Source organism: Malania oleifera, chromosome 1, assembly GCF_029873635.1.
Source record: "Malania oleifera isolate guangnan ecotype guangnan chromosome 1, ASM2987363v1, whole genome shotgun sequence".
Lineage (NCBI taxonomy): Eukaryota > Viridiplantae > Streptophyta > Magnoliopsida > Santalales > Ximeniaceae > Malania > Malania oleifera.
Window position 1 is genome coordinate 109,203,246 of NC_080417.1, and position 17,958 is coordinate 109,221,203.

The 17,958-nt window shown below is 34.5% G+C and overlaps 1 protein-coding gene across 1 annotated transcript; it reads left to right on the top strand.

The window, feature by feature from the left end:
* The first annotated feature begins 17,255 nt into the window (after positions 1 to 17,255).
* Positions 17,256 to 17,738, top strand: LOC131148065 (agglutinin-like). Its single transcript, XM_058097803.1, has one exon. The coding sequence runs from the start codon at positions 17,256 to 17,258 to the stop codon at positions 17,736 to 17,738; it is 483 nt and encodes a 160-aa protein (XP_057953786.1).
* The last annotated feature ends 220 nt before the right edge of the window (positions 17,739 to 17,958 follow it).

Sequence of the window (17,958 nt, forward strand, 5' to 3'; positions counted from 1 at the left end):
CACATAACTGTTTTACAATTACCTGGAACAAATACGTACATCCATACATACCACACTTATTTGGTTTATGGCAAATCATATCATTTACAATTTCAAGTATACAATTTATGCAAATATGGATTACGATCACCTCAATAATATAGTTTTAACACAACCAACAGTTTTCCAAACAAAGTAGAGATGATACTCGAAATCTCCAATTTTTCCTGAAAATTGTAACCCGAAAATCCCGTATTTTTACCCAATAGATTTTCCCAAATAAGTAGCCAAAACATACATAAGATCGTAGCCTATAGGCTTACCGATCCTGATTTCGAAAATGAACTGATATAAACAGAATCCCCTTACATTAACCCGAATTCCAACTACGAACTTTACAATCTCCAAAACTACGAACCGAGACTCCAAAACCTACAAACCACAGTACAGTACATGCTTACAATCTATACTACTACACACATACTGAATCAGAAATGAAAACTGAGCCTTACCTCGATTTTAGCCCGAAACCCGAAATCCTCCGAAATGAGATTCCGATCCGCTAGTAACGTAGAGAATCCTTCACTGATCCTTGCAGTAACTTTGGATTTACGATTCAGGCAACAATCAGCAAACAAAAGAAGAGAGAGAGAGTGTTGGGAGAGTTCGATAGAGACAAAGAGAGTGTTTGGGGAAAACTTAGCCCCAAAGCAACCCAAAATATCCTTTATAGCACCTTTGACCCAAGGGGATTCGTCGACAAATTGAGATCCTCGTTGACGAATCGGCAGCCTCGTTGATGAGCCAGATATTTCACATTTTTCCTGAACCCTTCGGCAATCACTCGTCGACGAGCTTCTGCATTTTATCGACGAGAAGTCTTGAACCTTTGTCGACGAGTTATGGCCTCGTCGACGAATTATGTACAAATTTCATTTTTACCCCTCTTTTACATATTTAACCCCTATATCATGGTTCGAGATCTTACACATCTACTCCATTATGTCACCAGTGGTTTCATACTCCTGCTAGTCGACTATCTACGTACCCACACTAATTCTCATGTGTGGTTGCGTTGTACTCACTAGCTACGGTACCGTGCCTTATAGCAGAAGTATCTTTCAACCCCTTTTCGAAGAAGTATTTTTCAACTTCTTCATAGAAGTATTTTTCAATTCCTTTTTCGGAAGTATCTTTTAACCCCTTTTTGTAGAAAAATTTTACAACTTCTTCACAGAAGTATCTTTCAACTCCTTTTGGTAGCAAGTTGTGGTTCCATTTATCATATATACAATTTATAACAAAACATAATAACCTGTGCAATTCCAGTATTTTTGTAATCTCATTAATGAACTAAACAAGCATTATTTCTTTCTTTCAAGCTGAGGTATCGACCGGCACACGTACACTCAACTTACCCCTTTTCACATATAAAGCTTGGTATTTAAACGGCACCTATTTTCCACATTTTCAAATAGTATAATAGAACCTTAGTTCCTATAGTTCATAACTGTATATACCAATGCATTATAAGTCCATTTAACAACATATATCACGTTCGTTTTGTCAAAAATCACTTTAAGGAGTAATTGGTTCAAAAAGTCATTTAAATGAAAAATGAGGGTTCAAGCATCTCCTACTAGAAGCTTAAAGCACCTACATAAGTTTTTTTTAAAACGTTTGGAGATCATATGCAAAATCCCTAAATTTACCAAAACCATAAAAATAATTAAACCGATACTTTTACCCGGTAGAATTTTGCAGACGAACAGTCATAACGTATATAATAGTATAGATTACAGTTTTATTGGTTTACTTTTCAAAATAAATTGATGTAAACGAATCCCCTTACCTTAAACCTGAGATTGAAACACAAATGAATCGATCCAAAACAACAACTCAGGGTCCCCAAAACCTAAAAACCGAAGAACAATACTTCAAATATAATTTCCTATATTACCGATCTACCGAACCGGAACCGAATTCAGACCCTTACCTCGATTTTAGGAAAAATCCCGAAATTCCACAAACGAAGATTCGTTCCACAACAAACGTAGAGATTCTCCTTCTGATCCACGTATTAACGACGGATCTTGGATTCCGGCAACAGACGGCGTGAAATCCTAGAGAGAGAGAGAGAGAGAGAGAGAGAGTTTATAAAATAAAACCTAACTTAACCTTTAAGTAATCAAAATAAATATCTCCTCCAAGATATTTATAAATAAATATCTCAAAATATCTCATTTCAAAATATCTTCTTCAAAATATCTCCTCCAAAATATCTCTTTATTTATTTATTTATTTATTTATTTTATTTTTGGGCCAAGTTACTACATCTATGACCAAATGTTACAAGTGATTAGCAAGTAACAGAGAAAATCATCCACACTCATATGAAGAGGACATTAAGATTATGTGGGAAACCCTGAGAAAGCCGATATGCAAGAAAATCCTAATAGTTATGCAAGAAAACTTTATAGTATTGGAAGTTCATAGACAGAACAACGCAGTCCTTAGAGAATAACTAGAATAGTGGTAGAAATGGTGTCAAGGGAACGAGAACGGCAAATAGCCGGAATTGCAAGCTTTTAGAGAGACCCCCGAGGAATGGCCAAGTCGATCCATTGTTGGCTCAGAAATTGCATTTACTAGTTCGAAAGAAGCTGAATCTGGGTGTAAGACGGGAAGTGGTGTTCAAAAAAATAAGCTATCTGTGCAAGCCCCTTTGATCCATAATTTTGAGTAAGATTTTTTCCTTTTACTCTCTCGCTCATTTTGTTGCAAGCACAAAGTGGAGATCCCAAAAAGCTTTTGTTTCCCATAGATTTGACTTTGCTTCTCCAAAGATGACTTCTTATTTGCCAAAGCAAATTACGACCATACCAATAAATGGATTTACATTGCATAGTCATCCAAGTAAGTGGGCTACCACCAAAAATAAATATCAACTTCCACTTGGGCCTGAACGAAGACATTGAAGTGAACCACTTGAAAAAAATATGTCTTCGTCCACATAGAAGGGAAACCCATCAAATCTACCCCTCTTAATTATGTGGAGAAGTTCATCAAACTAACGATCTTGCCTCTTGATAGGGATTTTGTCATCACGTCTAAAATACTATCATCAATATGGTTCTTCTTAATTTCTAATAATTTATCCAATGTGCCTATAATCCAATAGTATTTCACATAAATGTATTTTTATCAAAAATGAAATTTCTCCTTTTGTTGTATGAAAAATTAATAAATAAAAATGTATGATTCTTATTTTACACCCTCAAATGATCAAATGCAGCTCATGCCTCTCTTGCTTAAACTCAAGCTCTTGTATTAATCTTTTCATTGACAATACTTCCTTGCAAGCTTTAGTAGCTACTTTATCCTAAGTAGAAAGAGTAGCACACTCTTGTAACTTCAAGTGCCAACCCATAGCTCTCCCACTAAAAGTAGTCAATAACCCCAACGTAGGCTTTTTGGTATCAACATCTCCACCCATGTCTGTATCTATGCAATATATTACAAGTTTTCTTTTCCCAAAGCAAAGACATAATGTGGAGGTACCTCAAAGATACTTCATAATCCATTTCACGACATTTGAATGCTCTCTACTAGGAGTAGAGAGAAATCCGCTAACAATACCAACAACATAAGTATGTTTGGCCACATGCAAACTATTGGATACATCCAATTTCCACGGAAACCACTGAAAGATATGGAGCTCGTTCCATTTCTCCCGTTTCTTTCTTAGTTGAAGGACCCTATCCATGTTGAATCTTTTAAGCATTTTCTCGATATATTTCTCTTGTGATAGCCACAACTTCTTAACTTTCTTATCACAAGTGATTGTTGTGCCGAGGATTTCTTTGCTGATTCTAATTCTTTCAATGTAGAAAGCTTATTCAAACCTTAAGAATTTCATGGTAAATGGTGTACTTAATCTTTCTTCAACATTTCAATCTTAGACACATCATGGCCACAATCAGCTTATCATCAACATAAAGCAATAAAATAAGAAAATCACCACAAGAGAATGTAGTACTCTTCTTGTAACCATGTTGTCCCATGATTGACTCAAATCTTCCTACAAGCCATATAGACTCTTTTTTAACCTCCAGGCCAGATTTTTCTTTCCTTAGATTTGAAAACTTTTTGGGTGCTCCATGTAGATCTCTCCTTCACCATGGAAAAAATGTAGCACATCTATCAAGATCCTACCTGTTCAAGTGAATTTGTAGCTTACTTTTTTATTTTTGTTGGGTTCTCCTTGTTTTCTAGTGAATTTACAACTTAGATTCTGATTCTGTTTGAATCCTTCTTTTTTTTATCTACTCTGCCGCTATAGTTTTAGATCGTTTTCTTGATTGGAAAGGTGTGCCCTATCTAACATTTTCCTGAACTCCAACACATGTTTGTTAGGCTAGCTTTTGCATTTGTGCAATAGATTTGTTGTCAAAACTTGTCAATGTTTTTCCTTTCTAGTTGGTGATATTTAATTTATTTGTTTACTTAATAGAAAACATGAAATGCATGACATTTTTTGTGGTATATAATTTTGTCTACCTCAATAAAATCATATGCACTGCATTCTCCTTGACCATAATCGTTACTCTTTCCGTAGGCAGGAAGGACTTCACCATAATCATTAAGCACTCAAGGTTGTCTATTTAAAAAAATGCAAATAGTTAAGGTTTCAAAATAAACTTTATTAGGAAACTAATTTTGGTTATTCTACTCTTTTTCAGGCTTTATTTCCAACCCAAACTAACAAATAAAATAAAATAAAAAGACACACTTTTAGCTTTACTACTCATTTTCCAGTTCTATTTCCAACCCAAACAAACAATTTTTTTTTTTTTAATAAAAACACCATAAATATAACTATTGCTTATTTAAAATAATAAAAACCATGCCTAGAAATAATTTATGAACGTATAATGTCAGAATTGGATTTATGTCTCGAGGAAAAATCTATTTGCACTCTTAAAGGAGGTTCGAATCTCATAATTTATACATAGGATCTTAAATATGTAAGTTCTAACTCACATTTATGCTGACTTTTCAGCACAAGAAGAAATATTAAAAAAAGAAAAAGCATCAATTTTGATTTTTTTTTTTTTTTTCACTTGCACACCCAAAGATATGATAATACACACCACACACACACACACATGATTTGAATTAAGAACAAGACCAATAAAAGTCATAAGAAATTTTTCTATATATTAATTTTTCAACAGGAGAAGAAAACTTTAAAAAAAGAAAAAAATATCAATTTTGGTCTTTTCACTTGCACACCCAAGAATACGTTATTGACTCTCTCTCTCTCTCTCTCTCTCTCAATGGGATAATACAAATAATAAATTTCGTTTTTCAACAACTTGACTTCATCAGTACTCACAAATTTCGTTTAAAATAATCATGACAATGACAGGAAGACACATATTTTGAATGAGAGCATATCGAATACAAGAAAAGTAAAACACGTGACTAGCAGTCCTGCACATGCACAATACGCCAGTGCTGCCTGCTGAAGAGTACACATTGACTAGTCCTACCCCCATCACTCTCAATAAAATTAGGCTTAGGGGGGATGAGACAAATTATATTGGCTAAATTTCCACAATGATAAGAATGATTCTTAAGATGACCAAGAGACATGGCAAGTTGTCATTTTTAATGCTAATTTCAATTCCACCAAGTTTTAGGATAAAAATAGACAAAGAAAAAGTGATGGAAAATAACAATTTAAAAGGCTAGCTTGGTCATCACGAATTACCCAATTAAACTGGACTTCCATGTTGTTAATTATCATTAATTAAAGTGAAAATTAATCGTTGTGTCCCTACACAGAGAAATTATTAAATACACAAAATGTGTACACCATATCTAATATGTTTTTGTCATGTGTATAATTTTATTAAATTATGCCGTATTTTCTATACATGGAAAAATCATGTTAAATCTTATGCATTGAATATTTTTTTTTTTCTAAAGAAAAGAAGCCAAGATGTAGAAATACTGTTAATTGGTCTTGGTGTACATGGTCAACTATACGTAACAAGGCTTTACCTTTTCTTATAACTTACTTTGACATATATTTGGAGAGACACTGGATTAGGAGTTGTATTAGATTTGAATAAAATGTAATACAAAGTTATATTGAAATGTGTCCAAATTTACCCAAATTCAAATCCAAAGTTCTAAATTCATGCTTCCAAATGTAATAGGAGGGAAAATTAACCAGTTAAGTTAAACTCTCAAAGGAAATCAAATTAAAGAAATGATGAAAACATGCTATGCAACTCCTTCCACATGCCTCCCCACCATGTACTCATGAAAATATGTTATTTATTTAGTATAGCGCATTATGCACGTTGAGCATTTGATTTGATCACAATATTTCAACTAGCCACGAGTAACGCATGCATGGTTAATTAGAAGTTATTAAGACTAGCTAGCTAATATATATGAGCTACATAATACACATCAAGGTAGGGAATTAATGTTATCTATGCTTCTTTCTTGCATTATTGCAACCCACAAAACACCACCAATTACAATGGCAAAATAACCTTAGTTTATATTTGCATCTATTTTTCATTACTCACTCTTATCTATAGCTTCTTTGCCTCTTAATTCTATCTATTTGTGTGGCCCTCCAAGAATGCAAATGAATCCAACTTCTACATTGGTCTTTTCCTAACTCATTGATGCTAGCTACACTTATCGAGATGTCTTTGAGAGTATGAAATTTGAATGTATAAATTTTGAAAAAATATCGAATAAAATTACGATGGATCTCTTTCATATTTAAGCTTGAAATATATATATATATATATATATATATATATATATATATATATATATATGCTTCTAAATACTATTTTACATCCTAACATGAAATTTACGTTTTGAATAGAATTATGATTTTTTAGAGAAAGAGAGAATCAAAGAAGAAACCCTATGAGTAATCACAAGAATTGTAGAGAGAATACAATTAAAGACACCCCAATTTTAACCAAGCCTTTTCCGAGGAGATCTCATGTTAAACCCTCTCCCATGCAACTTGTGGACCCAACACATCTTAATGGGTCCCACGCTACTTGTGGACCCCACATATCTCCATTGGACCCCACATGGCTTGTGGGTCCAACATCTCATAGTACGCTAACTCGGATTCTTATATCCAGTGCACGTTATCCCCTTTGGTATGCTAGCTCGAATTCCTATATCCGGTGCACGTTACCCCATTTGGTATGCTAACTCGGATTCCTACATCTGATACACGTTATCTCCTTTAGTACGCTATCTCGGATTCCTACATCCGGTGCACGCTAGCTCGGGTTCCTATAACCCTCATGCGGCTTGTAGGCCCCATATGGCTTGTGGACTCCACATATCTCCATTGTGCCCCACATGACTTGTGAGGCCGACATATCTTGGTATGCTAATTCAGATTCCTACATTCGGTGTACCCCTCTTATTATTTTCATTATTATTATTATTATTATTATTATTATTATTATTATTATTATTATTATTATTTTCAGTACTATTATTATTATTATTATTATTTATTTTTGTTATTACTATTATTTTTATTATTATTATTATTATTATTATTATTTTGTTATCATTATTTTTAGCATTTTTATTATCATTATTACTATTATTATTATTATTTATTTTTGTTATCATTATTATTATTTTTCTATTATTATTATTATTATTATTATTATTATTATTATTATTATTTATTTTTATTATTATTATTATTTTGTTATCGTTATTATTTTTAGTATCTTTATTATCATTATTATTATTATTATTATTATTATTATTATTATTATTATTATTATTATTATTATTATTATTATTATTATTATTATTTCTATTATCTTTATTATTAGTTTTACTATTATTATAATTATTTTTATTATCTTACTTTATTATTATTATTATTATTATTAGTATCTTTATCATTATTATGATTATTACTTTACCATTATTAGTATTACTATTATTATTTTTATTCTTATTTATCTATCTATTATTATTATTATTTTCTCTATTATTAATATTACTTTTAGATATTATTTTACTATTATTATTGTTTCTATTATTACTTTATTATTATTATTATTATTATTATTATTATTTATTGTCAAATATTATTGTTATTATTATTATTATTATTATTATATTTAGTTCATTATTATTATTATTATTATTATGGAATGTTGGTATTAGGGTTTCAAGTGGGAGAGCCTATTTATAGGCTCTTATTCACACAGCCAAAGGGGGGCGCTGCACAACAGCCGGGGAGGCCATTCTGAAAAAAAAAACCTAGCTTCTTCCTCTTCATCCCGCTGCCCTCTGCCGCTCTCTCCAACACAGCAACCCCCCGAGCCACTCCGTAGCCGTCTTCCCACAAACCCTCTGTTGCAACCCTCGGATTCCAGCCCACCACTCCACAGCACAGCAGTCCCTGAGCCCATCTCCACCATCCTCTGTAACAGCTTCCAGAACAGAGCCACCATCAATTCTCCTTGGCCCTCCCAGCAGGCCTCTCGGCCACTTCCCTGCAGCACTCCCTCACGGCCACTCCAGACGGCAACGGCGACATCCATCTCTGCAACACTGCCAGCCCCCTGCAGCGCTCCCTCACAGCCACTCCAGACGGCAACGGTGACACCAGTCTCCGGCAGCACCATTGCTGCCAGACTCCTCTGCTCCAGCAAACCCCGGCCACCCTTCCTCGCCACCGTAGCACCACCCATCCGCCGTCGTCACCATCCTCTCCGAGCCCAGTCTCCATCCTTCATCTCTGCGGTATACCCACGGCAGCCTTGGTAAGCCTTCCCTGCTCTCACACTAACACACACACACTCACATACACAGAACACACACAAATACTGCCCAAAAGTGAGATTTTGCTTTGATATTTATTTATTTATAATAATAATGGTTACATTCATATCTGTTATCCTGTATATATTCGTGTTTGTCATGGTTTATTGTTTTATATAGTTATAGTATATGTATGTTTATTACGGCTTATTATAATTTATTGTTCCATTATGCTATCTTATGATGTTGTACATTATTGATTAAAATTATTTATACATTATTGGTTATAGTATGATTGTCGTGTGAATATCATTATAAATAGTGTTGTGATATTATTTGTAGTATTACCATTAATAATATTATCATATGATTTGTATAATATTTCTAATATTGTTATCACATCATAGGTGTATTGTTATTATTAGTATTATATGATTTATGTATCATTATTAGTAATATTATTATATAGTTGGTTTTATTAATATTAGCATTGGCATTATACTAATTATATTAGTATTAGTATTAGTATTACGTAGTTTGTATATTATTATTAATTACATGATTGCGTTATTCTTATGTTACTGGTTTGTATATTACTATTAGTAAAATTACGGCATGGTTTGGATGTTATTATTATATTAATTATTAATATTCTATTGTTTGTATATGGTTGGTATTGTTATTATGTGGATTGTTTTATTATTGATTATATGCTATTATTGGGTTTATTATGTAGATTGTTTCATTATTATGTTTAGGTTTATATAGTTGATTTGCATATTTTATATTTTGGTTACGGTTGGCATGTTGATATATCTAGTAATATTGTGTTTAGTATTTTAGTGTATTTAGCATGTTAGTTTTAAGGTATGTTCAATATTATAATGGATATTACATATTATATATTTATTACTATCATATTTGTAGTATTTTAATGTACACGATATCATTTATCTTGGTAACCTTAGTATTTTGAGATTATGTTATTATTGTATATTAGCGTATATTTAAAATTGCTGCCTTACTACTATATATTCTTAACATTGTATATCATGTTTTGATTTATTGTATTCTCATATTTTGATTTATTGTATCTTGATGTACTTTTAGGGTTGAAATTGCTTTCATATAAATTATGTACTTAGGGTTTTTAGTCATTATTGTACTCACTTTGTATTTAATATGTGCATAGTTAGGGTTGTGTATTAATTTTGGCAACCATCTTGTATTTATTATTTTCAGCAATACCTTGTTTCCATAATTTCGTTATTTCTTTACTTGTGCATAGGTTTCCATATTTTAATTTGAAATTCGGTTTATCTCTTTTATCAATTATTTCCATATGGGTGTAAAGGTATTTATAGGATATTAGGGGTGTGTACCATTAGGAAAATTATTATTATTACCTTTTATTTATAGTGTATTATTATTATTATCATGTGTGAAATTATTATGTTACCATTATGATATTTAGAATATGTATTTATTGTTAATATGTGCATATTAATATTATTTATTATTGTCATTATGGGATTACTACTATTAATATTAATATTATTATTATTATTATCATTAGTACCATTATTATTATTTTTACTATTGTTATTTATTATTATTATTATTATTATTATTATGTTCATTATTATAATGATTATTATTATTTTATTTTATTATACATTTTTTTTATTAAATATTTTTGATTTTTTATAATCCCTATGATTTTATTGCGGGGGTATGAGCCTTCGGGCATCACGTACCCTAAGCTCTGAGGGAATATATATATATATGTATATATTATCTTTATTTATTTATTTTCTATTTATTTATTTTTTTTTACATATGTTTATAAGTTTATAAAAAGAAGTAATTTAAAGAATTATTAGATTAACTTAGGGATAATTTTAAATTAATTAGGTACCGTTCGTAAGAACGGGCGCGTAGGGGGTGCTCGTACCTTCCCCTCGCGTAACCGAACTCCCGGCTCCAACTCTGGTAATGTAGACCGATTCTACTCCTAACGGGATAGTAATCATGTGTTCTAACCGCACTAAAGGTTAGTGGCGACTCCGATATCCATGTTTTTCCATGAAAATATTAAAAATGATTTTTAGTTCGCCGCCCGGGGCACACGCTCCCGGGACGTCGCGACAGCTTGGCGACTCCGCTGGGGACTTAGAGAGTCGAGCCATTAATTAATTGAAAATTATCCCAAGTTTAAATTTAATAAATCTTTTAATTACTCCTTATTTTGTAAATATAGTAATTCATAAATAAACTTGATTAATTGTAAATATTTTGCTTCCATAATTTACAAATAACCTTACTTAATTAAAAATATTTTGTTTCCTAATTTTGTGAATATTAATGGTAGATATTTTGTTTCCAAATATTCTGAATAGAGCATATTAATTGTAAGATATTTTGAATAAGTAGATATTTTGTATACTAATCGTAAATATTTTGCTTCCATAATTTTTTAAGTAAGCATATTAACTAACAATATTTTGTTTCCAAATTTTTTTTTTTTTTTGAATGAACATATTAATTGCATATATTGTGTTTCCTTGTTTGTAGATAGTAGATATCTTGTTTCCATATTGTTTATAGCATGTGAATAAATGTGGGGATAGCGGGATTAGGATAAAATTTAAATTCACACACTCTCACGCTCTATACCCGAGCTTTACCTGCTAAGATTAGATAAGGGTGTAATAGCGTTTGTCCCTTCGTAGCTTAAGCTTGATGGGACCCGCGAACCACCCCGCTCAATGCGAGTTTTGTCTGGACCCCTATGGGGGAGGATGAAATTTCAAATTGGGGACCTTTTTGTCAATAGGGATTAGAGCCTACCCACACGTACTTGTCCATAGTTTTTCCTAAACTAGGATAGAGCCATGAAAAACCTTGTATATACATACCTACCCTGAGTCAGGACAGGATCCACATCCTTCTCTATGTATAATATGTTGTATATATGTTGTGAAACCCCCTGTATTATACCATGTATTTTGCATCCATTGTAGACTTACATACTACTTAGCCAGTATTCTGGAAAAGCCCAATAATGAGACCAAGGCCCATCCTTTCGAAAATGAAGCACTTGGCCCAAACATTTTAAAATATGGGTCGGCTCAACCCTTTTCAAATAATTCGGGCCCAATTTTTTGAGAAATAACAAGTATAGGCCCAACCTTTTCCTAAGTAAAAATTCGGCCCAGACCTAATTTTCCAAAAGGGGTCAAACCTAGTTTTCAAAAATGGTTTTTGGCCCTATTACCTAAAAATCCAGGCCAATATTTCTAAACAATCCAAGCCCAAATCCTTTTAAAATTAGGGCCTGATCCCATCATGAAATATATTGAAGCCCATATTTTAATATACTTGAGGCCCAAGTGCACATTAAAGTCCACAAGCCCATACTGAACAAATCCAGTGGGTTGACTAACCTGGGTCAACCCCAACCTCAGATCATAATTTGACCCTTCATAGAATCTGAGGAACATGGACCGTCATCAAGGAAAAGAATGATTGAGGGAAGAATTGAATTGAAATTGTGACCCATCAATGATTGTCTTAAAATCTCTCATTAGTAGGATTTTTCCTAGAATGCTGACAGAGTAGTTAGTTAGGTTACATTGCATCCATGCATTCATGCATAATTTCACACATAATCATGCACGATAGGTTACATGCATAATCATATCTCTATTTGTATGGGGAATTGCACTAGTTACATCCATGCACAAACATTCATTGCATCCATACATTTAGGCATAATTCCACACATAATCATGCACGATAGGTCACATGTGTGGTCATATCTCTGTTTGTATGTGTAATTGCACTAGTTACATCTATGCACAAACATACATTACATCCATGCATTCATGCATAATTTCACACGTAATCATGCACGATAGGTCACATGCATGGTCATGTCTCTATTTTTATGTGTAATTGCCCTAGTTGCATCCATGCACAAACATTCATTGCATTCATGCATTCATACATAATTTCACACATAATCATGCCCGATAGGTCACATGCACGTTCATATCTCTATTTGTATGAGTATTTGCACTAGTTATATCCATACCCAAACATTTATAGCATCCCATGGTCATACATTAAATACTCACACATTCATGCCTTACATAATCATGCATTCAGTTCTAAAAAGGGAAAGTTTTGGTTTGTAGTGCCTAGCCACAGAATTCGTCTGAGCAAGCAACATTAAGACTGTCACGCATCAATACAATACCAGGAGAAAGGCAAAAGAAATGAGTGAACAATTGGAAGGTAGAGTCCTGGGCATAGAACAAGGACAGGAAGAATTGATTGAAAAAATGAGTAAAATTATGGAATTGTTGATGAACAAAGGAAAAGCGGTACAAAATGATTCTGAAACAGATATAGACCCTACTCATCCTCCAGGGTTCACCCTAAATCATGGACAAACATCAGCTCCACCGCCGGGCGTCATGGGGGATCCAATGCCAAATATGCCTCCATTTATCCCAACTGTGCCAGCACAGGGGTTTCCAGTGGCAGGGACTTCCCCCTTAGCAACTCCTGATATGGGGATAAATAGATCTGAGTCTGAGCATCGTTGTGACGTATTGGAGGAGCGCTTGAAAGCAATTGAAGGGTATAATACATTTGACTCCGTTGACCCTAATGACATTTGCCTAGTACCAAAGGTCACTCTGCCGCCAAATTCAAGTTGCCGGATTTTAAAAAATTAGATGGGACCCATTGTCCTTGGACCCACCTGCGCTTGTATTGCCAAAAAATGGCTGCACATACTGATGATGAAAGGTTGATGATGCATTGCTTTCAAGATAGTTTGACTGGAGCAGCTATCAGATGGTACATTCAGTAGGATCGAGCTCAAATTCGTACTTGGAAAGATCTGAAAAATTCCTTCATAGCTCAGTACCGCCACGTGATAGAAATGGCACCTGATCGCATGACCTTACAAAGTATGCAAATGAAACCTAACGAAACATTCAGAGAATATGCATATAGATGGAGGGACATGTCCATCCAAGTGAGTCCTCCAATGGAAGATAGAGAGGCTATCTCCCTATTCGTGAATACATTGAAAGATCCCTACTTTGGGCATCTCTTAGGGGCGACCCCCCCATGACTTCATGGATATTGTTTCTACTGGAGAAAGAATCGAAACAGCCATCAAAGTCAGAAAAGCCAGAAGTAGTGACGAAGAAACCGGTTCGGACAAAAAATGGACAAATAGGAAGAAGGATGATGAAACTCATATGATTCAAGAGCGACAATACCAAAGAGGTCATAACCAAGGGTTTAGAAGAAATCTTGTTAACCAGATAGCGCATACAGGTACAGGGTCTCAGTTTGTTCCAATGGGCCTACGCTCACACAGAAAAATGTCCAGACACAGAGATTTGGTCCTAATAGGGTGGAACCAATTCCCATGTCCTATTCGGAATTGTTCCCCCAATTGCTCGAAAGAAGGCTCATTTCAACCATCCCTGGAGTAGCCGTACGACACCCCCTACCACAATGGTATGACCCGGATGCTAAGTGCGCGTATCACTCTAATTCTCCAGGTCACACCATTGACCGCTGTTGGACATTTAAACACAAGGTACAGTCGTTGAGGGATGCTAGTTGGTTGATCTTCAATGATAAGCAGCTAGGAGTCCAGAGTGATCCCTTACCCAATCAGGGGGAAAGAAATGGTTAATATGTTGTACGAAGGACTGGGAGCCGAGGTCCGAAAAAAGAATATGTCAAGTTATGGATCTTAGAGTTCTCGTAAGGAGCCTAAAGGGAGCAATAGTACACAAAGGGGCAAGTTTTTGATTATCTAGTTTGTTTCATGTGATGATGTCATTTTAATTCCCTATCTTCTGGCAGTCTGCCGACACTATTGTCTCGGACAATTTCCCTTTAATCAATAAATTGAATTATGCATTTTCTCATATCACTTGTGTCCTGAGTTCAGTTGACCAAAAATTTGTTTGCTGATATTTCGTGTAAAGATAAGGAAAATAATAATACCAATATTCGTAAGCCAGAAAGTGATGTTAATTTTGAAAACCAAACACGGGAGGTGGAATCAGAAGAAGATAAAACAATTTTCCTCACCCTATGAAGACAGATGTTGTAAAAGAAATAAAGAATCTCGAAGGAATTCAATAAAATATATGTGTTGTGCCAAGAATTTCAAGTCAATTCACTATCCATGTTTTGATCAAATGATAGATGGCCATCTTTGGCCGACTAGTTATCCCTAAAAAGAACCAAATATTGATTTACCAATTGTTAACCAAGTTAAGCCTGAATGTTAAACTAGTCTTTTCTTAAAAGCCAGTTCACCAAAAAGTTAACCTGGGTTGGGTCTCCTAGCGTTTGGCAAGTCATATGAGACAACAATGTGCTATTGAAATGATGGCAGGCCATTTTTCCGTTACCCAAAAGAAATTCAAAGAAGAAATCTCTTGCAAGCCCTTTTGAGCCTGAAAAGTTCATTTATTGATTAACCCGTCAAAGGATCATACTCCACACTGGGGCAGTTTAAAAGAAATCAGTCCCAAAGGATGTCCAAATAAAATGCTAAAAAAGTCCTTCACAAAAGGAAGAGCAAAAGTGCAATAAAAAAGAATATGCAGGGAAGAGAAAGAAGAAGAAAAAAGGAAAGAAAGAAAAATATGGGACATACTACGCATGTGATCCTTGACCAAATTACCCTTGATGAAATTGAGCCCTATTTAACTCTTTCTTTCTTTAACCTATAACCCCCCCCAGCCTACATTACGGTCCAAATGAAGTCTTGACCAGATTGGTATACATTGTTGTCTCTAATGATTTGTCAGACTCAATGACGATTCTGAACTACGTAATGACCTGATCCTGAAAAGGTACGTAGGCAGCTTGTTTAAATAACAAGTTCGGTCAACATCTTGCAAAACGTCTCAACTCGAACTGGAGGCGTAAAACACTATTTGGGGTGGTATTTTTGAGTCTTAGTTTCCCTTTTATTCTAAAACCTATATCCCTCAGCCTACGTTTCGTCCCGAGTCTTAAAGACCATCTTGAGATCAAAACATGAGTTGAACTTGACTAAACTAAAGGCAACGTTTAAATATGTGAAATTTCTAATGGTTTCACAGCAGGATGAAACAAAAGAAGAGAGATGGCCATCGATAAAGCTGGGACAATCGAATAAAATATCAGCTATTTAGTTTGATAAATTAACATCAATATCATATGGCTTTTGAATACTGGTACGAATTTTTCTTGTAATAGCATTGGAACATGGTAAAACATCTTTTTGGGTGGTTGACCTTTTGATTTCACAAGTTGATGTCATAATTGCATAATCATTCCTCATTTCAATGGGATGGATAGTCAAAGAGTTTCGGAACCACTAGTGTGCTTCTTATAGAGGAGGTCCCTGTTGAGGGAATACGATGCACATAGAATCAGTCAATTTAACCGGGGCAAATGTCATGTCAGGCTTTAGAAATCTGCTTATTCAAGAAGAATCTAACAACCAGGCCAAGATCAGTGGCAGATAAACTCATCTGGGGCAAGTTTCGATTTGAGTTTCAGTGGGACTTACTCAAGCACCTTCTTATTGGATGAATAGGAAAACAGGGCCAAGAGCTGTTATAAATCCATTCAACTGGGTAGATTCTATGATGGAATTTCATTTGAGCCAAGTTGACCACCTCCATTAATAAAATTGGGTCAGGATCAGTTATGAATCCATTCAGCTGGGGCAAGTTTCGAGGAAACCAAGTCAGAGGCAACATAGTCAAGATTAGAGGCACATTGAAAAAAATAAAGTTCATGCATCGTCATGCATTTCATGTATTACACAGAAAAGTGCATACATATTATATCATGCAACATGCTTGCATATCCCCATGTTCCATTGTCATATCAAACACCTTGCATGCATGTACCCCCACATAGCATCATTCATTCACACCTGTCTTGTCATCCTGGTCTAAGCAATCCATGTTTCATCTACAAAAAAAACAAAAAAAAACAAAAAAAAAAAAAAAAAACAAAAAAAAAAACAAAAAAAGAAGGAAGAAGAAGAAAAAGGGGTTGGGGCAACTGGCTTCCTCAAAAAAAAAAAAACAAAAATAATATTAATATTATTTAATTAAAAAAAATTTGAAACTCAAAAATAATATTATTATATTAAAAAAAAAAATTGAGGGACCCAATTTGAGGCCCTAGGCGCCTACCTCAATTGCCTAAAGGCAGGGCCGCCCCTGCGCATAGGACAGCAGGTGTACTTCTTTAACGACGCGCCAGCCGCTGCAACCTCTAATCTTTTTCGGGATGCGCAGCCTGTCAGCCTTACATTTGGTAGTAACTACCCATCTCTTCGAGCAACTGCAGGTGTAAGCGATATAGATCAGATCTCCATGGGGATTGCAGAACTGGAGGGTTCCATAAGCACATTGGCCCATAGGTCTGGCATAGGTCACCAAGCTAATGTTGCTCGTTCCGTCATAATCTGCATTGTGTTAACTTCAGAGGCTGCGCGGCTCAGATATGTGGAAGGACTGGTGATCAGAAGCATCACGCAGCGCGAAAGCTTTGTTCGGAATGGTGCCATGGTCAGCCTCATACGCCACTACAAGGACATTTCTGAACAAATTCAACAGTCCAACCAAGGTGCCTTTACTACGCCACTTGCGTTACAGAGACGAGACTATTCGCAGTTCACCGTGAGCAGTGTGGCTCCCATTATCTCTAGTATTGGGATCATGATGTTCGTTTGCAATAATCCTGGCCCTCGTAGGTCTTCTGATAATCAGCTTCTAAGAGATATGCCTGTCAATGCACCAGAACAGAACCATAGAAGTTCTTATTGTGTACATCCAGAGCCCACCGTGGCAGGGTAAGCTCTTGACAATATGGGGCCTAGGCGAATAATTTATTCAATCATCCTTAATATTTTGTTTAATTTTTATTTTTATTTAAAATTAATTTTTCTAACTTTTTGAGATGCAAAATTACTAATTAAAGTTTTGTATTCAAGATTTTCAAGTATTAGCTAATTATTGGTTATTTAATTTTTGGCCAAATAACTTATAACAAAAACAAAATACTTTATCTAAATCT

Coding starts and splice junctions, on each gene's coding strand:
- LOC131148065 (XM_058097803.1), top strand. CDS start 17,256: ATGGGGATTGCAGAACTGGAGGGTTCCATAAGCACATTGGCCCATAGG.